Genomic DNA, 24,603 nt, shown 5'->3' on the forward strand with positions numbered 1-24,603 from the left:
GATGTTATCGCAATATTCAACAACGTTATCGCATATTTTCCTCATATAGTGCAGCCCTATCACAGATCATCATGTAGGATTTAAACCCGGGGTTATTAGCAGGGTGTCTGGCGGTTGGGGGGGGCAATGGCTCACCACTGGGCTGGCGCGGGCCGAACCGGCCCTGGAGGAAACTCTGGAGCCGGAGCTGCGATAACTAGTGTACTCTAGAGGCTGTAGAGAAAACACAGCGTTATGTTTCTGTCTGCACCTGGGGACCAACACAAACCTAAGCATGCACATACTCACGCTCATAGTACTAGTAGCAGCTGCATGCTCAACGGGACTGATGCCTTAATCAAAATCTACTTAATGTAAAATGTACATCTGAATCCCATTTTTAACAGCTCACAGAAATTAAAATCAAATTACATTTAATTCCAAAACAACTCCCATGCAGCAGCAGCAAAAAAAAAAAACACTCAAGGTGAAGTTCGGTGAAGGCGTTGCTCATGCGAGAGCAAAACTAAAGCAAACTTCACACACGGCACATTCCATTTTCTCACACTAGACTCAAGTTCACACTGAACTTATATGCACTCTTGCTATAACGGTCAATATGATCAAGACAGGAACAGAAACCACTTTCCACACGGACCAGGTCACTCTCTGGTGCGTCAAACCAACCAACAAGGCCACGACTCAAAGGAAGTCTTACATGAGAGCTGGAGACTCGCGGGGACCCACTGCAGTCTTCATACAAGGCGCTCTGCACATGTGACGCGTCACACAAACACATACAGGGTAAGCCGTATGCTCATGCTTCAGCCTTGTTAACACACAATGACATGCTTTACTACTCAATGACAAAAAACACACCCTGCCTTTAGTGCCTGATATGTGGCTCCATTCAGAATTGAAGTGCACAGTGACTGACATCAATGCAAAGTGAATTTAAAAAGTGATGAGGCATTTCACTGAAAGCCCTCGAACTTAATGGTCAAATGATTTCCTCTAAAGACAGACAAGCTCAGCTTCAGATGTTTTTAAGAACGCTGCTGTAAGTGAAGGATAAATAGCGGTGTTATTTAACACTGCGTGGAAGTTATGGTGGGTAAAAGGTAAGCTGGAAATCAATGGAACAGACCCTACGATAGAACTGCTGGGTGATCTGACTGAGTGGCCTGCTGAACTGTAACAGAGGATGAAGTCGGGAGTACGGATGAGGTTTAGAAGGCAGCAGCTTGGAGCAGGTTGTGAGAACACGAGAATGAACGATAATTGAACTTGAATTGTTCTCGTGGAGACATTCTCTTTTGTCTTGTGCCTCTCCACAGAGAGGTGGGAGGTCTAGCAGCTACAGAGCAGCAACAACATTGTATGCAGGTTTCTTTTCCCTGCAAGCGTTTACATCACACACATATGTGTCTGTCGGGCATTTGTCTGTGTACAGACCTGGTAACCATTGAAAGCTGAACCTGGTTTTCTGGAAGTGGACAGACCATTGAAGCCGTACAAGTCAGAGGAAGCATAAGACGCCTGGAATGAGATAAGAGGAAGAAAAAAGCGAGAGAAAACAAGCCAAGAGGAGGAGGGAGATGGGATTGAGGAAAAAGGATAGAAAGTTCAGAACATTTTTGAAATAGTCGCCCAACTCTTGACCCAAAGTGTAACTTGCACCTGACCAGGGCTGTACCGAATGGCATTTTTGTACATTCTGAGCTTCTATGGAGGTTTTCGAATGAAGCGTTTAATGTCTGTCGTCATACTTCATACAACATCACCCCAAAAAATAAATAAAAATAAAATAAGAAAAACTCAATTCGTGAATGGATATAAAGAGAATTTGCAGTGCTGCTAGATTGCTGCTAGACACCTCTGTTAATACAGGTGCATGGGGTAACGTTGTGAATTTTGGAAGTGATTACATCCATCTTTTTTTAATAAAATGTCTTTTTAGACTTAATGCTCTGGAATTATTGGAAATGTTTGGATCACAAGTCAGAAACTATCCTAAGCAACCAGTGGATTTTATTTCTACCATATCAATATTAATGTAGCCTAATCTTTATCTGAAACTGTGGTGAAATACCGGGTTTAAACAGAATGGCATGACAGCATTCAAATCTTGATTTAGAATTTGAATGTCAACGTTATAAATAAAGCTTTGAACTATTGGGTACAGCCCTACACCTGTCCTTCATCTCTGGAAGTCATGACTGTAGCTTGTTTTTAATACACAGAACACATAGGCAATCAGCATGCTTGCCAAATGGCTGAACTGACATAGCGAAGATTGTTGCGACCCACACCTCAATGCAAAATGATTTTCTAAAACAAGCCACAGTACTGTCTCCACTGTGACTAGACATCTCTGGGAATATACAGCACAAAGACTCGACAACAATGAGGAAGTCTTGTAGAAAAGACACAAAACATGCACCTCCATATATTCTTTAGTATAACACAGGAATCTTGATTAAAAAATGTTTAGCAGCACACTACACGCCTTAAGAAAAATGATATTTCAATAAAAATAAACAAAACTTTTACAGGGCGTAAGCAAGCGGACATTACAACACATTTTGTTAATGAACACAACTTTAGACAGTAAGGGACGTGTCCACCAAAGGCCGTTAGTGGCATGAGAAGAAAAAAAAAAACACAGTCTTCGGTGCAGTGCCACCCACCGGCTGCAGGTCTAATCTGGAGGCCCGGGACACCCGGGTGTCATCACTTAGTCTGGAGCTCTGAGGGATGGGGAGCACAGGGGACACCATCAAACACCAAGCCCTCAAACACTCAATGTCTCAACACATCCATCTGACAGCACACAGCTCTGGTTCAGCATCACCCAGCTTCAACTTATTGACACATCACATGCTGGTACACTATATTATACTGTGTGTGTGTGTGTGTGTGTGTGTGTGTGTGTGTGTGTGTGTGTGTTGTATGTATGTGTGTGTGTGTGTGTGTGTGTGTGTGTGTGTGTACACACACACACACACACACCTTGCTATATATATAGGACATGGTTTGCCATGTCCTATATATATATATAAGAAATAATTAGGTCAAATAGAAGAACCAGGTTATCGAGCCATGTAAGATTAGCACAAGCCTCCAGAGGCTTTTTAAATAAAACGTTACATCATTTGTGTTGAGCAGTTTCGGTTCTTCCTTCTACACAAATGAAATGAAATTGAAATGTAATGAAAATGTCTCAGCCATTTATTATTTTATACTCTATGTTTAAGCAAGGCAAGGGAGCTTTATTTATATGGACTTATAAGCAGCCCCCCCTCCGTCATTTAATGCTGCCAGTTGCTCATCTTGTTTTAATTCAAGCAGGCTTCTATCTATGGCATATTGCTGCCTTCCATAGGCAAGTCCTGTTCATTTGCCCCTGGAGATTGAATTCTTGTGCACAAACCAGTGCACAAGAATATACTGTGATATACGGATGTTTTTTTTTTGGCTTCACCTACTGCAGTTTGCCTCTAAATAAACGAGATTTCTGCCTCCAACATCAAAGCAAAGTTACACTCTGCACTATAGTGTCAAAAGAACGGTTTGCCCTCAACACAATGCAGTTGTATCTGGTTCAGCAAAGTGAAAGTTAAGCTATATAATGCTTTGGACAGCTACAGTACAAGGTTGAGAGGGGGCAACAACACGCACCATTAGGTCAAGCCTGGAGGAGCGAGACACTCTGCTTTCATCACTGAGTCGGGAGCTCTGACAGCATGAGAAAAAAGAGTGGGCTCATGAGTGACAGGTCGTCTAGACATTTGCCAGCGTACATTCCACAACAGACCAAGTGCAAACGTCTGTACAATCAGTTCACAGCACACAGCTACTAACCCTGCTGGATATTACACTGTACTCATCATCACAGCCGTTCCTCTGCGAATAAAGAACACAAACTGTGAGAAACACGGGAGGCCATTTCTGTGTGGGCCACTCGTGCATTTACAGGTTGAGCTTTTACATACATCTTTGTGCTTATGTTTCTTCTTTTTCTTTGACTTCTTATGTGGCGAGGAGTCCTTAGAGTGAGAGAAAGAGAGGCAGAACAGTGAAAGCACTCTATCTGGACAATTCTCTTCTCACTTCTCTACAGTAACAACATTATCATTACTGTTACTGTTAATAGAAAAAAAATAACGAGCAACACACTGACCAGACTGGTAAAGAGCATACAAAAAGTGTGTTAACATGAAGTTATTTGACAAAACCAACCGATTCCGCTAATAAACCTATCCTGGATCTCGTACGGCCATGAGAATGACTAGTATCAAGAATTTTTTCCACATTACAGAGCACAGAAGAAATGGCACTTAACATTTGGAAACATAACAGAGCCTAAAATAGTGCGGGCTGTGTTTTGGTTGGAGCATGAAAGCTCTATAACACAGTGTTCTTTTTGTGAAAATTTAAACCTAACCGACTCCAAGGCAGTCAATGTTCCTTCACAACGGCAAAAACAAGTACATGGCCGAACATGACAACTTGATAGGATCACATGAAACAACTCAAGTTAGTCCACTTTCGTGTATTGATTCCTACATAGTGCCACAGTACATGTATCATAAATGTCCCTCTATAGTTACAACCTATACAATTATAAGACTTTGACACACTTTCACACGTGCATTCAATGAACAGAATATAAAACTCAATTAAGAAAAATTAAATTATAAAAAAAGAGATATGCAGAGGATTCGGATCTCGGATTCCTTCTATGGAAACCCCATGTCTACAGTAATTTCATCACAAGGATAAGACTTCCTAGATTTACTCCATGCTTTGAGCTCTCTGAACCAGCTGTTAGTCAAACGACAACTCATTCACACAACACATGTTCAGGTAGCGGGGTTAAAGACTCATGCACAGGGCATCTTCCAAGAATACAACCCTTACCCCTCCACCATAAGCCCCAACTGCATCAAGATCCGACTGTGCAAAAGACACATCATCATCATCATCAACATGTGCCACCACACCAACAGCACCTTGTTAGGTTACAGTAGACAGACACACTGCCTCCACGTAACCAAAAGGTTCAAGAGGACAGGTACATCTTGGTGAATCAAAACGCAACAAGGTATTTGATAATATTTAAAAAGGGAAAACACAGATTTAAAGAAAGCCTTTGGATAGTGAATGCATGTGCTGTTTGAGTGATACTGACCCGGACGCTGCCCCGGCTTCCCACTGACATCCGCTCATCATCGTCTGAGAGCTGTGTGAGAGAGTGGACAGATGGAAATGGATGGTTAGGGTTTGGAAAATGGTCAGTGTGTGTGTGTGTGTGTGTGTGTGTGTGTGTGAGATTTAAACGTCAACAATGAGAGTGAACAGTCAGTGGACCGTGACAGGACGTGTCCTGCTGCAACGTGGTTCAATGAACAGCATTTCCTCCTGACAACGATAAAGATCTGACAGGTGTTTAAGGTGGGCTTTGTTTTTATTGAGATGAGAAAAAATAAAAGCCATTTACAGAAATTCTCTTGTGGAAAACCAAAGGAAAAAAAGAAGAAAAAAAAAGCAATGGCAAAGAAATCATGAAACATCACATCTCAAAATTACTGATTTACTTCAGGGCTTTATATTACAGCAGATATGGTACACACAGAGTCTGTTAGCGTAGCTAGCTAAGGCTAGTAGCTACTAAAGGACAGGTAAAATAAAAAATAAAAAATCAATTCATTATTTAAGGTTAAGGGTGGAATTGCCTGTACCATATAGAATAATGTGCCTGTCCTGTACATAGTAAATCCAGAATAGTGATCTCTTTTTTCTTTTACTCAGCATAGGTTCTCTTTTTAACTCAAATACTGTTGTTAACAACACTAACTCCAGTCACTTCTACTTGCCCTTTTTTTTTTTTTTTTTTTTTTTTTAAATCAATGTCAAATGAAACTCATCACTTGCAGCTAAACTTTAACATTAAAACCTTTGAACAGAAAAACGTCAAACATCCATTTTATGAGACAGGTGCGTAGGAGAGGGACGAGTAATCTATGGCTAATGGTTAATATAATTATTGCTCTTTAACATATACAGCGATTAAGTGTTTGCCTTTTGGATTTTTGTGAGGCTTTCTTGTTGTGTGTATTACGGAGTTTTCCATTTATGTATTGATGCAAACGTAACCTGCAGTATTTGGGAATATATCTATTGATGACTGCAGTTTAGCCTTTAGGTTTTAAGCATTCATAATATAGAAATCCATCTATGCTTTTTGGGGCACTTTTATGATTGCTACTATATAGTGTTGTATGTTTTCCATCTCCATGTATAGTAAATTGATGTTTGGACAGGCCTATGAATGCTTTACTGCATGTGGAGAATGCTATTAGTGCATTCTCATTTGCCTCATGAAGGTCTATTACTGAAACATTGCTAATAAATGTTTCTATGCAAGTCAGACAGTGTGCAGGGTTTTGTTTGCAACATTAAAAACTTTGCACTTATGGAATTAGTGTTGTGGAAATGTACATAACTCTGAATTTATCAAGACTAGAGATAACGATGGACAAAGTTTTGCCATGGATCTATGGACCTGAGGCTAACCCCACATAATAGCCTGCTCCCTGTGGTCTCCCAAGACATTTTCATGTATTTCATGTAATATTTTATGAGTGGTGGAGGACACGATTGCAGAGGAAAGGCATGAGGAGATGGAAACAGCGCGAGAGCTACAAACCGTTTGTATCCGTGAAGAACGTGAGTATCTCTCACTGTCCTCCTGGATGAGGCAGGGCGAGGGGAGGGGTGCAGATGGAGAAGAGAGGAGGTGAAGGGTGAAGAAGACGGAGAGAGATGTCAAAGATCAACGAGACAGATGGATGAGGGAGCTACAAAATGACTTCAGTCTTCACTGTGGTGTCCACTCCAAGAACAAACTGCATGTTTTCATTCCAGCCAAAACGATTGTTTGAAACTCACTCAAAACAGGTTTTAATTTTAGGATCATGATATTTGTGGTATACTGTGGTCATTTGGGCCAGGATAGTCATACATTCAATCGGGTGATATGATAATATTTGGTAGCAATGAAGACATGCAGACAAAATTGGACACCACAATGTAAGCAAACAAAGAGGATACATTGGCTGGTTTTTGGTTCATTTCAACACATTTGTACAATGCCTGAATTAAACAAATCCAGATCAGGTTTTACTTGATAGAGAAGTGCACACTTGTTTACAGAATCAAGCATGCATGTTCTTCAAACCATCACTCTGAGCCAGTAATCCAACCAACTAACTACTGAACTGAGACACCCATGTTGCACAAACACTGTCACCTCAAATTGCAACATACAGTTATGTGATTTACTTAAAATTAATTACTTTAGTAAACAAAAACAAAAAACACCACAGTTAGTCAAGTTACAAGTCACACATACACTATAAGTATCCTCATGCTGTGTTACAAACTCCTGATGGTCTGGGACAATTCAAACCAAGTGACTAAAGTGGTCAAATCAACACAGTAAATCCCATGCAGTCTCACACCAATGGGGCAGATGGTCAGGCTGACTCAAAGCCAAACGGGCACCCTGCTCCTTTGAATAAGTGGATTATCATTAATGGCCAAGCTTTGATTCTTTGTAATCCGTTATTTTGTAAAAAAAGGCTTAACAGAAATAATCTGGAATTCAAAGGCAGACTCGGCACTCTGCAAAAGCTTCCAACAGACTAAACAACAGGAAAAAAAGCTTCAAAGTATGTACAGGGGGCAGAGAGACGCATGCGTAGTATTTAGTATAAAAGGGATGTATATTTTTAGTGGTAGTCATCACAGCACAGAAACTGTACCATCCATTGTTCAATATCTCCCCATTTGCTGTCCGCTCGGTCATCTATTTTGGTGTTCAAGCCATAATATTTCTAAGAAGAGACAGGAAATCAGGGCAAGAAAAAAAACAGTTCAGAAAACAGAACATAGGTAACAGACGCCCATTCTTTTTTTTTTGGTTACAATTTGAAGCATACGCCTTGAATAATTGCAAAAGCATGCTTATATCAAATGATGTCCGAGGTGGAAATGAGCAAGAGGAGGCCTACCTTCTGCACCTGAAAGATCTACACACCAACACCGATGAGAGGTAGGGGAGACAGATTGGAGGATATCAAACATGAAAGAGGGAGAAAAAATAAACAGATAAAGACACGAGGCAGGTTTCTGCTAATGAGGGGTGCTCAGGAATGTGAAGTACTCTGCTGCACATCAGGACCGATAGTAACTGACTCAAGAACACACAGAGTTCACTGGAGATTGGCGGAGGTCCTATGAGACTGGGTTACCAGGCATTTTCCCATGGTTCCTTTAGGTTGGTATCAGTGGCAGAAAGCTGTGCCAGAAAATATCCAACAAAGGAGCCTGCTAAGCTGTGATCACATTCAAAGAACGTGATTATTAACCACCAGAACCTAAATACTCTTATTATGTTGTCCATTAAAGTAACAGCTTGACATTTTGGGAAATACTCGTTCTCTTTTTTTTTTTTTTACAGAAAGTTCAAATGGGAAAATTGATAACACTCTTATGTCTGTGAATTATGAAGCTACAGCCAGCAGCCAGTTAGCTTAGCATAAACATAGTCCAAACGTAAATCAGCCTACCAGCACCTCTAAAGCTCACTGGGTCAAGAAAAGGTTTACATTTTTAAGTCTTACTACAGGTGCCCATATGAACAATATCTTTTAATTACCATTACCAAATAAAAGATCCCTGATGGGGGACAAAATCCAAGGTCCTCCAGTATAGGCAGAAGGAATAATTACAGTAGGCAAAAAACTAAACACGTAAAAATGTTGATATGGCCACTTCACTGTTGTTTTAAGACTGACTAGAATAATTGTGAAACTATCCTCTAACATGTAGGGCTGTCCTCGACTAAAGAAATTCTTAGTCGACTAACACTTATACGATTTAGTCGACTAATCGATTAGTTGATTTAATTGACAGAGCTATGCGCTTTGAGAGGTGGTTAAGACTAGAAAAGCACAATATAAATGTAGTTAATTAACCATCTGTAAAACTGAATTTCTCCACAATTAATCCTGCAAAAGCACCATTTTAAATCTTGTGTTTACCATAAATGTGCTCAGAAGTTTCTTGGAAATAAGTAATTAAGCATGAATAAGCATAAAAAATGACTAATTGACTAAAGAAATCTTAGTCGACTAAGACCAAAACGACCGATTAGTCGACTAATCGACTAAGAGGTGGCAGCCCTACTAACATGTTGTATTTTGTTTATTTAATCGCTACAAAAACCTAAGTGTAAAAATTGCATGTGGTGGTTTTACGGGGGGTTATGTGCCAAACTATTTCTTGAGAGTCCGTCATAACTGAAAAAAGAACTTTAGATAAATAATCTAGGAATAAACGATTCCTTTAAAAAATTATTTAAAGAAAATGCAGTACAGCCACAATACAGTAAATAAATAAGACGTTTTAAATAGAACAGTAACCGTATAAAAGTGTAGTGCAACAGCAACTCAAAAACTAAACCTTCAAAAATAATTACAATGACCGTGTGAAACAGAAGCCTGCATACCTTGTAGCTTACATTAAATCGTATACTTTGGAGAGGGCAGTTTCGGAGATATATTTGCGATCTGGCAAACTGTACCATGGCTCCAAATGCTCCATTAGGTGGCAAAATCCCACGTTTTCAACAAACGACAGTGGTTGGTCTTCCTGAATAATGAATTTGACTTTGTTTGTCAGTTATCTTTGGCGCTTTTGGGTTGTCTTTGTAGAATTTATCCCATTGATGGAATGCGGATTCCAAAGTTTGCCGCTGCAGTTCATCCTCCTTTGTATTCCCCTTTGCTATGCCTGGTCTTACATTTTTACTGGTGGGATATTACAGTGTAAAATATTGCTTCGTTGGCTACTTTCATCATGGAATTAGGACACTGGGTTCCTTTTATCCCAGAGCCGATGATGAAATAAGATAACGAGTGAGCCATCTCAATTCTTTGTCATCTCTGTGACCAAGTGACACGTGTTGTTGTTCCTGTAAAGCGTAAATGAGCTGATAAATCATAAGACAATTTGGTATCGGATAGGTGCTAGACTCGCCGATACCCACACTGCTATCGGAACAACTCTACTTTTTAACCCCCCAAAAGTCCTAAAAAAGTACAGGAACCTTGGGGTGGGGATATGCAGGGATTACCGTCGCTGACTGATCAAACAAACACAGCACAGCTGTTTCATTTATAAAATAAGGAAATACTCCTATCGCTTTGTGACCATTTTAGGATAAGGGGAGAACATTTCTCTTTGTTTGATAACATTAAAAGTGAATTTGGGCTTTGCTGTAGGCTTTCCTACTCGACTGATGGAGTGTTTTCACAGCGGTTGCATTTTAAAGCACAAATAAATAACCATCAAATGCTCAGATGATTCTGTGGAGATGCTTTTTAGTTTGATTCTTCTCCTTTGGATTTCATTCATACCTGTGCAGCAGTAAACAAGGAAGTAGGCTACTCTAGTATTAATTCATCACCATGAGAGAGAGAGAGAGAGAGAGAGAGAGAGAGAGAGAGAGAGAGAGAGAGAGAGAGAGAAAGAAAGAAAGAAAGAAAGAAAGAAAGAAAGAAAGAAAGAGAGAGAGAGAGAGAGAGAGAGAGAGAGAGAGAGAGAGATGCTGTAAATGAGAGAAATAAAACCATTTTTTATGGTTTCTCAGAGCTAACGGTCTAAAACACTGAAACGGGCGGGCACAGTAAACTACAGGGTTGTTTACTCCTGCGACTACCAGCAGCCCTCATCCCGTCATGTTACACGTTACTGTACATAAGCGCACTAATTTACCTAATTTTCACGTTTTTTTAGACCGCGGTGTAAACAAAGACAACAATAGGCTTTTAGTTGATTAAGAAGACCCTAGAACGTGGGGTCGAAATGAGACTACTGTGTTTCAGTAATTCTGTAGCCGTCTCGTGCTTTGTTCTTTTTACCAATGTGACTGGTGACAGACACGGACACATTGTTTACAAGAACAACGGCCACGACCACAATCAGCTTCATACAGTGACGACATCTGCCCTTTAACTGTAATGTCACAACTAGTTGAACTGACTGCCCCTTACTGCTGCACTTTCCATCCCAACGGTTCAGCACTTTAATCCAGATTTCCTACCACTCAACCACTGTCTCCCCTGTATGCTTGCCCAATACGTGGATTGGCTGCTTTGTAATTCTGGCTTTCAGATGATGACGACTCATAGCTGACCTTTTTGTCCAGTGCATCACTTCAGGAACAACAGCACTGTCAGATAATCAATGGGAGTATGGCCACTTGCCCTCTCTATTTTCAGGTTCAGTCGAGATGAAAGTTCATGTCCCCACACTGGCTAGCTCTGCATAGCTCTGCCATTTGCTGCACCTTGTCTAGTCATGAAAACAAAGTCATCCACACGTCCAAGCAGGTGACATTGAGATGTAGAGGTCTGACTTATTTGTAAAATCTTACCATGAATGGTGGGGTGATGCATTACGGTGTCAAAAGTACAAGAACAATGTAATGTACCAATTTCACATTATTCCTGCATTATTAGTACAATAGCTATCCAAAATGAATCCATAGCAACTTTCTGAGCTACATGAGCTTGGACTTTTCCCTCAGTCTTGACCTTCGACATCTAGTCACAAAAGATGCCACCAATTTAAAAAACAAAATATAGACATGTCGTTTTCCACTTTTACTGACAATCATAATATGTGAGAATTGAGACGTGCAAGACCATAATGATGCAAAAAAAGATCAAAGTATAGTGCAGATCAGATCACCAACCGACTGGAGGGATCTGGGTCTGCTTACTTATCTCCAATTACAAGTCTGGACACCCAATTAGCAGGTGAGCAAGGCAAAAAGTTACACAATCAGCTCACATGCTTTCTATTCAACTCACCGAGTTCCCCTTCTTGATCGGAGGGGTTCTTGGGCGCCCGGTGAGGGCAGCCCTTAGCCCCCTCCCTGCCACCCGACGCCCAGCCGTCCTGCTGCCCTCAGGGGACCAGGACAGGTTGCATCCTTCAGCAGTCAGTAGGTAAGACTACGGCTGGTCATGTAGGCAGGATTACGGCGCGATGGAGCACTGGGATTTGAGATCAGAACAACGAAGGCAACCACACGGTTCCTGTTTGCTGCTATACAGACGATAATCCACCCTTAAGTCCTGTCTTCAGTGTGTGAGAAAACATCCAAAAGTTTTGGCGGCGGTTGAGAGTGCAGCGACCCATTGCTCATGTCAACACGGTAACAACAAACCACTGCTCCAACTGTAGGCTGGACCAAGGAACGCAACCCACTAAGCTACTTTAGAACTCGGCTAAAGGGTTTAAGGGACGCAAACATGCACAAACATGCACAAACATGCACACACACACACACACACACACACACACACACACACACACACACACACACACACACAGACACACACACACACACACACCACACACACACATCCACACACACACACACACACACACACACACACACACACATGTAGACACACACACACACACAACACACACACACCCTGACCAGCTGAATAACAATGACCCTTAATCCAGTGCTGCTGGTTTATGGATTATCGCACATATACCTTGTTGGGACTCATAACTATATATTTTGATATAATATATATATATATATATATATATATATATATATATATATATATATATATATATATATATATATATATATACACACACACACATACAAGGTTCATTCACTATATTCAGCCATTCGTTCAATATATTCAGACATTCAGTCAATTTATTCAGACTTTCATTCAATATATTCAAACTTTACATTCTATGATTATCCATATTGCCAACCCCTAGCAGAGTTATGATCTTTTCTCCAACAAGAAACACCTTTAGGTTACAAAGAAGGGCTGAGTTGAGGGGTATTTAAGTCCAAGGCCACCAGGGTTACATGTAATTCCAGTTTCACACAGCAATAAGCAACCTTTTAGAGTTCCATTTGGACAGGTGAGAGGCAGAAGTCGGTTTATGTGCATGGGATTACTCCAGACTAAGAAAAGTGAGCTAGGAAAAGCACAGCTCCCTGTGGTACAGATCAGACGTGCTAAATCAGAACTCTAGCAACACACCAGTGACCTGCAGTCCAACCACACTTTTCTGCTCGGCACCTGTTTCAACACAATCAGAATGTACTGCCGGTGCCAACACTGGCACTGAAGGTGCTGGTCGCATAGGGTGCAAACCAGAGCTTTAGGGCCTCTTTGGTCTTTGTATAATCTACGATGTGTAACTTTTGCACTAAATATTGGTAAGGAACGACTGAATCTTTTAGTTATTTGAAATAAAAAAAAGTACCATACATTTAATTTTCCACAGCATGCCCTTCTGATGAAAGCCTAGTAATTTCTGAAGGGAATCACCCACTCACGAGGCCTCCAGGTCTCAACTACAGTTTTAACTACGTAGGGCTGGGTGATATGAAGAAAATCAGATATCACGATATTCTTGACCAAATACCTCAATGTTGATATTGCGACGATATTGTAGGTTTGACAATTTGGGCTTTGACAAAATATTTTCACTATTAGACTTGAGATAAATAATCATCAGTAATGTAATGTAAAGTAATGTGGGGATTAAAGGCAGATAACAGAACAGCTAGAACAGTCTGGTAAGTTCAGAAAATGACATCACTTTACTGTAATGCAGCATTTAAAACCAAAAAAACACAACACTTACAATATAACGATATTATGATGTCCAAAATATAAGACGATATCTAGTCTCATATCATGAAATCGATAATATCGATACATGCCCATAAAAACAACTGTATAGGGGAGATTTGTCCAAACTCAAAACGGTCCTTCCAAAAGCTAATATTACAGATACCAGAATGTAAATAGCTGTTGTAGTTTGGTTAAGAACAACTGGGTAAAATATACAGAGTTAAACAGCATAGAGTAGCAAAAAACCTCGTCATTTCAAGAACAGATCCACTTTCCATTAAAAGTCTTGAAATATTTCTCTCATTTGGCCAAAGAAACTGGAAAAGGTTCAAACCCTTCTTGAAAGAGTATTAAATGAGCCTCTTTGAGGACTTTTATCTATTTTAAATATTTTCTGCACTTTCTGTGAACAACAAAAGACTGCTAGAAAAATCCCGAGCAGTTCTCCTTGGTGCTGCAGTTACAGCAGCCTGCTAACACCTGTGACCTCTGACCCTGGGATTTAAGAGTCCCAGCTTAAGAGAGGAAATGCTTTAGGTACAACAAAGTCCCAACAAGACTGCTGGAATCCTCCCGTTATTTAGGGTAATGCGTTATCAAGCTATGCGGCATACATACAACAGCAACTAGTGTGACAAAGTGAATGTAATAACGCTATATAAATATGCTGACCTACCGCAATGTTAAGCTGTTTGTGTTTAGGGGTGATATTAAGTACCCAACAGATAGGAAACTCTTTCAGACATGAAGTGATATATGGATGAAACTCAAACCAACCTATGCCACTAGGTCATACGGTGGGCAGTTAGTCATAAGGTGTGTCTTGTATCACAGTTTTAAATGTGAGAGTGTATCTGGACTTATACCTCTTTCTGCTGTCTCTCCAGTTCCTTCATGCGGATCTCTCTGGCCTCTGCCCTGGCTGCCCTCTTCGCTGCCAGCCTGGCCTCAGCCTGGGGGGGCAGATAAAGAAAGAAATTGGAAGAGAGAGAGAAAATAGAAAAAAAGAGAAGTGAGACAGCTGCCAATTAAGCCGGGATAACGTGGCACACATTTAGAAATGCTGAATACGTATGTGTGTGTGACCAGAGGTCCAGTTCCTTGACAAAGTTCTTAATAGACGTGTGAACTCTGCGGTTAATGGCTGGGAAGCAAGTGCACAATACATGTCAGCAACTTTCAAATCCTGAAAAAAAAAAGTGACCCATAAACCAAAGGTGCAGGGTTTTACAGTTGCACTGAAGTGGTGCTTCTAAAACTATAGCATGTTAAATCAGTAAAACAAGCAGAAAAAAAACACAGTGGACTGGATTACCAGTGTTATAAACACAGAATATCAAGTGTCCTTTAAACTCTGAATAGATGTCATGGACAGTATTTAGAAGAATGCAATCTTGTAAAAAAAATCTTAAGCCCCGTGTAGACATGCTGTTGCAAAAATGTGTAGGCTAAATGTGTGTATGCATTTAGATTTCTGTATTTGCAGACATTCCCTTTGCTCCACTCAGAACTCGGGCAAGAGCACGGCCTTTCCCTTAAAAGGACCTCTCTCAGAGCACGTACTGTATGAGTGTGTGCTACAGACTGTGTGTGTGTAGGCATTTCCTTCCTCTAGCTTTGTGGTAGACGCTATGTGGTTGCAGTCTGTTCGCCTCTAGGCGGGGTCACTGTAATCCCTCCTACCATCGCACTAATGCATTTCCCTAATGTCACCATGACATGAAGTAACAGGAAGACACACACAAAGAAAACCGTTAGTTTCAGAGGCACACACACACACACACACACACACACACACACACACACACACACACACACACACACACACACACACACACACACACACACACACACACACACACACACACACACACACACACACACACACACACACACACACACACACACACACACACACACACACACACACCTTTTAGTCATGACTCAGTTAGTCCTTTTCCTACACATTTAAGTTATTTCTCACTAGATAGCCTCGCCAGGCAAGACAAAAACTAAAACAATGTCTAGTGACTAAAGGTATCTTCTCTATCTCCAGGACACAAACCAGAAGAATAAACATTCAACTCTTTTTCTGCAATTTGTACTTCAAACTTCAAATGTGTGCCGTCTGCAGTAGCAATTTGGCTGCATGTCCTCTATTCGAGTACAGTACACACCAAATTATAGATCTGCTTGTCAGTTAGTCCACGTTTTCATCTTACACTTAAACGGTAACTACACCCAGGTTAAAATTGTTACCAGACATTGATCCATGGAACACTTGAAATGCATTTAATAAATTCAGCATAAGTACAGTGGCAATGTTATAATCACAAAATATATTAAATTATGGTATTATAAGTGTTACGTTTAACATTTTATTATAAGTCTGTATAAGGGGTGATTTAAAATAATTCTCCAATTAATGTTGATCTTTGTTCAAATGATCTGATAATGATAATAAAATCCTGAAATTGATTTATAATATGACTTAAAGGTGCAATATGTAATATTGTGTGTAATACTGGCAGCTAGCGGTTAAAATAGTTACTGCACTACCAATTCAAAATACTGGAGAGTCGTTTCCCCCGCCCCCTAAAAATACCACTACCTTGCAGACACACTTCATTGGCTTAGAATTACGGCAACAATCGCTAAACCCACTGCAAACTCACAGTCCTCTCTTTCCGATTTACAGCCCCCCTCTCGTGGTTTAAAATAACTCACCGTTGTCGGCTCCAGCCGCTGAAGAGGCTACACGCTGTAAACAGCCATGACAACAGTTAGCAGGGTTAGCATGGCGGCGTTAGCCAGGACCAGTCGGGATCACTTTACTGGCTATGTCTCAATTGTTTTTAAGGTAACCAACTCGGGTACTCTAGCTATATAATTCAATGTGAGTACACAAATGTTGAAATGACAAAAAATGCCCATCCCTAGTAGCTGTGATAAATTAGCCTGAAGCTAATGTTTACCTGTTCAGGAGAAAATAAGCCAACTCTGCGTCCTTTTGGGCTCTAAGCTGTCTCCATCTTTCAAATACATCTCCAATATTTACCAGGGGTTGTTACGTCTCTGGTCACGCAACTGTTAGAAACATGCTGTTTTCTTTTTTTTATGTCATGTAGAATCTATCTCCGTTGATCCTGTTTGTTTGTTTGCTGCTTTCATGGCTGTACTACCGTTACAGCTGTAGCGCGCTGGGTTTATGTTTTTACAGGTATATCTGGCAACCTGGCCTGCCTGTCAAACTGGGCCGTTGATAACAACACACAGATCAAAACATAAACATAAATTCCATCACGGAATGTAAATTTCAAAAAGAAAAAATACTGACATTAGCATTGTTGTCAGAAAAGATAGTATTTCAGTTTAACATGTTTCCTTAATATCTGATGAGGCATTGGTGTCATTTTTGGATTTATTACAGTATAAATATTACATATTGGACCTTTAATATGTGCCTTTTTAATACCATGGATGTATAAGGTACAGGTGCTGTAGTTTGTCAATGAATGTCATGTTAATCTGGTTTAGTAAAAAGTACTTTAAAAAAAACAAAAACATTTTGGGCATCAATTCTTAATGTAAACATTAAGTTGGTATTGTAACTAAAATGTATCTAACTAATTGTTATTGAATCAAAAAGGTAAATCGAAGCGGGATGTTGTGAGTCGGTTGTGTGTGATTTTTGATTAAGGGTCTGCTCTCCTCTGCTTGTGTAGTTACAGTGTGACATACTGCCCTGATTCATGACCACAGAGCATACGTACTGACACCGTCACTGACCAATCATTGTCACCTTAGCCCAATCAGGCAGCTCCAGGTGTATCTTGTCTGATGATCACTGTAGTTAGTTGATGACGGTGTTATGTGGCCTGTGCAATGTCGTGTCTCTGCTAAAGGCTCCTCAGTGTTATATTCACTTTCAACTATGTGCTGCTGCTGTAGGTAATCGTCACACAAAAAACACCAATAGTGTTAATATCATGCTGTGACCTAGGCCAGGTTTTATCACATAGCAGCTGCACTGCACGGTGCTGCTTGTTCCGGTCCACACCCTGTGCGGTTCAGCACTTCACAATGCAACACCACACCTGACCACACTCAATTGTGATGATGGTTGTGGTGAGCAATAGGGGTGGAAAAAAAATAAAAATAAAAATCGTTACAGCATAGTATCCTGATATTTTGTCATATGGGTTGGTCAGTGTGTCTGCTTGACAATCCCATTTTGCAGCAATAAAATAGAAGTGAGATGAACAAACAGAAATGTATCTTTTTAGATAAAACAGATGTTTTTCTTTGGGGACATAATTTGAAGTTGGAAAAAATTTGGAGTCAGAAAAAAGGTAATTGCAATATCATTAAAATCGCAATAATATTGTTTCGTGACATAAGTATCGTGATAATGTCGTATCGCGAGGCCTCTGGTGGTTCCCACCCCAGACGTGAGCCTTTCAACCTACCGTATAGAGGCCAGTGGAGCAATGCTTTTTCTCTACTAATTGAGTGAGTAGATGCTCTTTAAGTTATAGATGCAGGATTTAAATTACAAAGCGCTGAAGTCTGCAGCAAGACTTGCGTAATGTCCATCTTGTCTGGAGGAATGGGTCCTTAGAACAGCAGGCCTGATGCTGCATCAGTAGAGATGCTTTTTACCCTGCAGCAAGCTGTGTGCGTACTAAGCACCACCTGCTCGTGGATGTGTGTGAATGTGTACCAGTACATTCACAAAAGCCAGTGCAAGTAATTGCTCTTCAAAAACAGTCATCTGAGCGATGAAGGAGATATTCCAGAAATAGCCTTTACTGATTGCTGTTCTCCCCGTGGCTCACTCCCTGACTCCTTAAAATGGCATTTCCTCTAAGATTTCTAATTGTCCTTGGGTTTCTTAAAAAGGTCCCATGGCATGAAAATTTCACTTTATGAGGTTTTTTTAACATTAATGTGAGTTCCCCCAGCCTGCCTACGGTCCCCCAGTGGCTAGAAATGGCAATAGGTGTAAACGGAGCCCTGGGTATCCTGCTCTGCCTTTGAGAAAATTAAAGCTCAGATGGGCCGATCTGGAATCTTCCCCTTATGAGGTCATAAGGAGCAAGGTTACCTCCCCTTTCTCTGCTTTGCCCACCCAGAGAATTTGGCCCACCCATGAAAGAGAGAGAGACATCATGGCTTGCAAACAAGCAAAGTGGCAGTTGGTCAAGGCCACATCTAGGGTTGTGCCAATGGACGATATCATCGACCATCGTGATGCCCACCCCCCCGTCAAACACACTAATTCTAGTAGCGGGCGCTGGACGGGAAATTGACAAGTGCGTCGGTCTTAAACTAGCAAATATGTCAATGGCAAAGACACAAAGACAGGACATAGGGCTCCTTAAGTGGAAGCTACTTTTTCCCCCTTTACGCAACCCATTTGTGAAAAAGACCATGCTTTGAGCAGACTGGATTGGCTATAGTGATACATTTTCTCTCTCTCCGTCGGTTGTAGCTCGCTCTACCTTCTAGTAACGTTGGACACAGCGGTCTCGAGTGAGAGAGAAAAAAGCGTTAACGTGGAACGCTATCACACTTTCCTTTCTCCCCTCATTGGATTTTTGTTTGTCGACACTACTCTGTGCGTGCATCAATAAATTAAGTCTGAGGTCCTGTAGGTACGGGACGATGTTATGCAGGATTTATGAATGTAGCTACGTTAGCAACAGTAGGCTGATTTACGAGGGTGCTATTTTATGTGTTAGCTAATATTGCGCATCTGTTCATGTGCGCTGCAAGAGTTGTGTTTCTGTTTATTGAACGCGTTATTCAGTGCAAACATAACCGATAATGTAGTTTAAACTCAGTAATGACCTAGGACCTTAATGGTCCTAGGGGACCACTAAGGCCTATATAAAAGAGACTTCAGATACAGTATTAGGGGACCACTAAGGTCTATATAAAAGAGACTTCAGATACAGTATTAGGGGACCACTAAGGTCTATATAAAAAGAGACTTCAGATACAGTATTAGGGGACCACTAAGGCCTATATAAAAGAGACTTCAGATACAGTATTAGGGGACCACTAAGGCCTATATAAAAGAGACTTCAGATACAGGGGGACCACTAAGGTCTATAAAAAAGAGACTTCAGATACAGTATTAGGGGACCACTAAGGTCTATATAAAAGAGACTTCAGATACAGTATTAGGGGACCACTAAGGTCTATATAAAAGAGACTTCAGATACAGTATTAGGGGACCACTAAGGTCTATATAAAAAGAGACTTCAGATACAGTATTAGGGGACCACTAAGGTCTATATAAAAAAGAGACTTCAGATACAGTATTAGGGGACCACTAAGGTCTATATAAAAGAGACTTCAGATACAGTATTAGGGGACCACTAAGGTCTATATAAAAAGAGACTTCAGATACAGTATTAGGGGACCACTAAGGTCTATATAAAAGAGACTTCAGATACAGTATTAGGGGACCACTAAGGTCTATATAAAAGAGACTTCAGATACAGTATTAGGGGACCACTAAGGTATATATAAAAGAGACTTCAGATACAGTATTAGGGGACCACTAAGGTCTATATAAAAGAGACTTCAGATACAGTATTAGGGGACCACTAAGGTCTATATAAAAAGAGACTTCAGATACAGTATTAGGGGACCACTAAGGTCTATATAAAAGAGACTTCAGATACAGTATTAGGGGACCACTACACGTCATGGGACCTTTAACATTTGTGCCTAGACACACCCAAAACCTGTACCGACGCATCTACACCGAAGTGTAGGTGTACAGGGTCTCTCTCTTTAAACACCCTTGAGGTAATAAAGTTGCAGTGTCAGATGAGTAACATGACATCAGACTTTTGACCTGCAGCAGCAGAAACACAGCTCTTGAAAACCTCCACTAACAAGGCCAGTTTGCTCTGAGGAGCCCGGAGCACCGATTCTCACTTACTCCATCAAACAAGCTCAGGGGTTCATGAGCTTTTACTCTTTTTTTTTTTTTTTTTTTCTTATGTCACTAGATCAGATTTATTCATACAATACTTTCTGTTGAATTCATTCAAATGAAACCCCAAAAGAAAAAAATAGACATCTCAGACATTTCAGTCAATATCAATCAGTTTGGGGTGTAAAGCACATATTTTTCAAAAAAAAAATTTAATTTAGATGTCACATGGGTGGGAACTCCAGTACTACATACAATGCAACACAACACAATAAGTGCCAGGACATGCAGACAATCATATCATATTGAGTTAGACTTTCCTGTGAATGACAACTTACTTGACACTCTGAATTGTCCGGATGCAGTAAACCCCACCCAACAACTGCAAATCTATTACTAATGTAGCACACTTGGTGGTTTGTCAAACTACAGTATGCCATCCTCTGTTAGAGGTCCCACATTATGCTAATTTTCAGGTTCATACTTGTATTTTAGGTTTACTAGAACATTTTATATACTTTAATGTTCAAAAAAACATATATTGTCTGTCTAAATACACCTGTATTCACCCTCTGTCTGCAATGCTCCGTTTTAGCGCCTGTCTTTAAGCCCCTCTCCCGAGAAAGCCCAGTCTGCTCCGATTGGCCAGGCAGTAACGGACATATAATCAATATTTGCTTGCTGTTCACCATATTTATATCCATTATATGATCAACCAAGGTCTAGTCATCGTGGTATTTGTTTTAAATTATATAGAAGGCCTTTGGATGTTCCTATTTAGTGCTATAATGATCAGGATAGTGTGGCAACACTAACAGTTGAACACTATGACAGATAAGTAACTTTGCAGTACAGTATATAGTATGAGTAAATACAAGAAATATTTTCTCAAAAAAGAATTTAATTATAATTGAATACAAAAGGTATATTGTTTAACAATAAATATATTATGTTTAACACTTTTGCAAGGCACTGTATCCGTGTCATATTCTCATTAGGGGCTGAGCCCCCCTAAAGGTCTGAGCCTAGAATCGCCCCTGGTTAAGGGCCACCAAACTGCTCAAGATGCACAGTCAACGAACTCGACTTTGATTAATACTTTTTAATTCTGAGATAACAATTAGCTTAGCCTACTTTGTACGGACGTTAGCAATAACTAGCTTAGTGCCATTATGGATTTGTGTAAGATTTGACATGAACACAGGCAAGAAGGAAATATGGCTCAAACACGTATGGATTGTTGTGGATACAGCAGATGACGTGCATTGCTATGGATTATATCGGATTGCATGGAAAGGTAGGATGCCCGTGTATTTAATAATTGGTTTTCGGCGTCTGATGTGAGGCTCCGCCAAATGAGGAGGTGTGTGAGCATCAACGTTAGCGCTACATGAAAGATTCCATTTAGCTAGCTCCGGGCTGTCACTGACAGATCTGAACCATCGCCACTTTATTTCAAAGATGTGTCGTGTGTATGTTACGTGGTTTGGTGACAATTAAAAGCGGCAAACTTTGACAAAGTATGACAAAGCCAGAGTACAGTAACATCATGGTGGCACACTAACATCTCTCTTGATGCCTGGCTAAACAAAGTCAGGAAACCTTAACTCAACTTCAGCGTGCCGGAACAAAGGCAAAGAGCCGTAACAGCTGTTACGGCGTTCTGCTGTGGTTTCTCGTATGGTTTTGGATGTTACGGCTATTTTCCTCGTTAAAACAATTAATTTGACTCACGATATTTATTCACATGATAAAGGAGGTCTCAAATACCCCAAAACTCATTTTTGCCCAAACATGATGTTACGGCGTTTCGCCTTTGTAGGGCAGTATTGTTGTGCTATGGAGAGCAAAATAGAGCCACATGTATAGCACTCAGGTGTGGATATAGAACAAATGTTGTTACAATGCACTAATGCAGTGTTTCTCAACGGGGGCGGTACCGCCCCCCAGGGGGCGTTCAGAAGATGATCGGGGGCGTTGGAGCAATATTTTGGAAAGGGGGGCGTTGAGGTAACCTGACTCCGCCAGATGGATTGCTTCGCATTTGCTCGGCATATCCATCTGGGAACTTTCCGTTGGAGAACTTTTGGGAAGGGGCGGAAATACTGGTTAGCTGATTGGATGAACCATCTGTCTATCACCTATGTTGGTGATAGACGGGCCAAATCAACCAATCAGATCCACGAAGCGTATGAAAATACAACCACAAGCTTTGTTTGGCGCAGCTCCGTGCTGCCTTCATGGAAACGGGACATCAGAGCATCATCTTAAATGAGCTCTGTACCACGTGAAGCTGCGTTCAGATAAAAAAAATAAAAAGCAATCGCCGCGACGTCCTGTTCTATTCTTTACACCCCCCCCCTGTGTGTGTGTGTGTGTGTGTGTGTGTGTGTGTGTGTGTGTGTGTGTGTGTGTGTGTGTGTGTGTGTGTGTGTGTTATTCTTCTGCTTTTACCCCTTGATAACTGCCAGCTTGTTTTCCGTTGGAACATTTAGATTTGAATGAAAAATAGATTTGAATGTTAAATTGCTAAGCTGTTTCGGATTGGCTAATGTTAGTGTTTGTAATAATAATAATAATAATAATAATAATAATAATAATAATATATTTAAATTAAAGTGCCTTTCATGACACCCAAGGTCACTTCACAAACAAAAAAGGACATTCAAATTCTAGTCATCTTCTAAAGGTGCTGAGGTTCACACCAGGGACATGCAGCAGGTCTTTTGATAATACCTAATTATAGTTTGAATGTTACATATCTAGTCGTTCTGATTGGCTGCTGGTTTTTAATTTGAATGTCAAATGGTTGCATTTAAAAAAAAAAAAAAAAAAAAAACTGTAAATATATAAAATTTCTATTTACATGGCTTTTTTGATACCTGGGAAACTAATACATGCGTTTGTCATTCAATTATTTGATTTTTTTATTATTTTTGATAACAATAGTAACAACAATAATAGGCCTATATCAGGGCGTAATCATTAATATTCGGGGCAATTAGCCTACATAATATTTGATGGGGGGCATTAGGGACCTGGATAATGGATAGGGGGGCGCTGGCACAAAAAAGGTTGAGAACCACTGCACTAATGTTTAGGTTGGTTATCTGTAAGAAATAGATTACTCTACTCATTATGTGTCTTTTTATGGAATATTCTTGTATGGACTCTAGATGTGTCCATAGAAGATGAAAGAGAGGTTATGTGACGATAGCATGTTGATGTACCGGGCTTAAAAATGTGTTCAACATGAATGTAAGGAATGCCCTATGACTGCACTGATGGAGCTGTCCTGTCTCTGTGTCTGCCCTTGACTTGTGTATATTTTGTTATTTTATAGTGTGTTATCAAATGATAGTGTAGGTTTAGTTTCTGTCTTATACATTTTTATTTCTTATTGTTTAAGATATTATTATTATCTATATCTATAACCGCACAGAAGTTCTGAGGGCTTGTTTCAAAAGGCGCAGTTTCTGAATATCGGCAGTGTACATTTCTCTGTGGTTTGAGCGTTTGGACACTTTTACAGTATTTAAATCGCACCCTGACCTGCTTGAATAAAAAAATAAATAAAAACGCACACGGAAATCTCAACTTGTACAATACAGGACCTTTAAAACTGCAACATGACTTACAATATGGCTAAGAAAATATTCAGAAGACAAAGCAAACAGTTTGTCCAAACCCACAGTGCATTACTTTAAAGCAACTTTGTGTAGACATGTAGGCTGCACTAATACAGCACAATAGCTTGTGTAAGGTTCTTAAATGCAGTCAACTTTTTTAGACCAGGTTAAGTTATATCAAATATGTCTTCTTATACTCTTGACTGTTACAGACACTGGCACAGACTACACAACAGACAGTATTGTATGGCTGCAATTAACGATTATTTTTATTGTCGATTAA

The 24,603-nt window shown here is 40.2% G+C and overlaps 1 protein-coding gene across 11 annotated transcripts in view; it reads right to left on the minus strand.

The window, feature by feature from the left end:
- lrrfip1a (leucine rich repeat (in FLII) interacting protein 1a) overlaps positions 1–24,603 on the minus strand; it is a 57,174-nt gene that overhangs the window by 15,939 nt on the left and 16,632 nt on the right. For 6 of the 11 annotated variants that reach the window (XR_003693805.1, XR_003693802.1, XR_003693804.1 and 3 more), the window contains exons 2-14: positions 14,606–14,692; positions 8,058–8,075; positions 7,809–7,880; positions 6,692–6,733; positions 5,174–5,224; positions 4,903–4,938; positions 3,975–4,028; positions 3,844–3,885; positions 3,661–3,717; positions 2,670–2,729; positions 1,435–1,518; positions 698–748; positions 136–213 (exon numbers count right to left, since the gene is read on the minus strand). Coding sequence is in view for 2 of the 11 variants with exons in the window: in XM_028592159.1 (XP_028447960.1) it covers positions 136–213; positions 698–748; positions 1,435–1,518; positions 2,670–2,729; positions 3,661–3,717; positions 3,844–3,885; positions 3,975–4,028; positions 4,903–4,938; positions 5,174–5,224; positions 6,692–6,733; positions 7,809–7,880; positions 8,058–8,075; positions 14,606–14,692 (732 nt within the window). In the remaining 9 variants the exon portion in view is untranslated. The remainder of the gene's footprint in view (positions 1–135; positions 214–697; positions 749–1,434; positions 1,519–2,669; positions 2,730–3,660; positions 3,718–3,843; positions 3,886–3,974; positions 4,029–4,902; positions 4,939–5,173; positions 5,225–6,691; positions 6,734–7,808; positions 7,881–8,057; positions 8,076–14,605; positions 14,693–24,603) is intronic. The other 5 variants (XR_003693801.1, XR_003693800.1, XR_003693803.1 and 2 more) reach the window with 5 other exon arrangements.

Source organism: Perca flavescens, chromosome 11, assembly GCF_004354835.1.
Source record: "Perca flavescens isolate YP-PL-M2 chromosome 11, PFLA_1.0, whole genome shotgun sequence".
Taxonomy (NCBI): domain Eukaryota; kingdom Metazoa; phylum Chordata; class Actinopteri; order Perciformes; family Percidae; genus Perca; species Perca flavescens.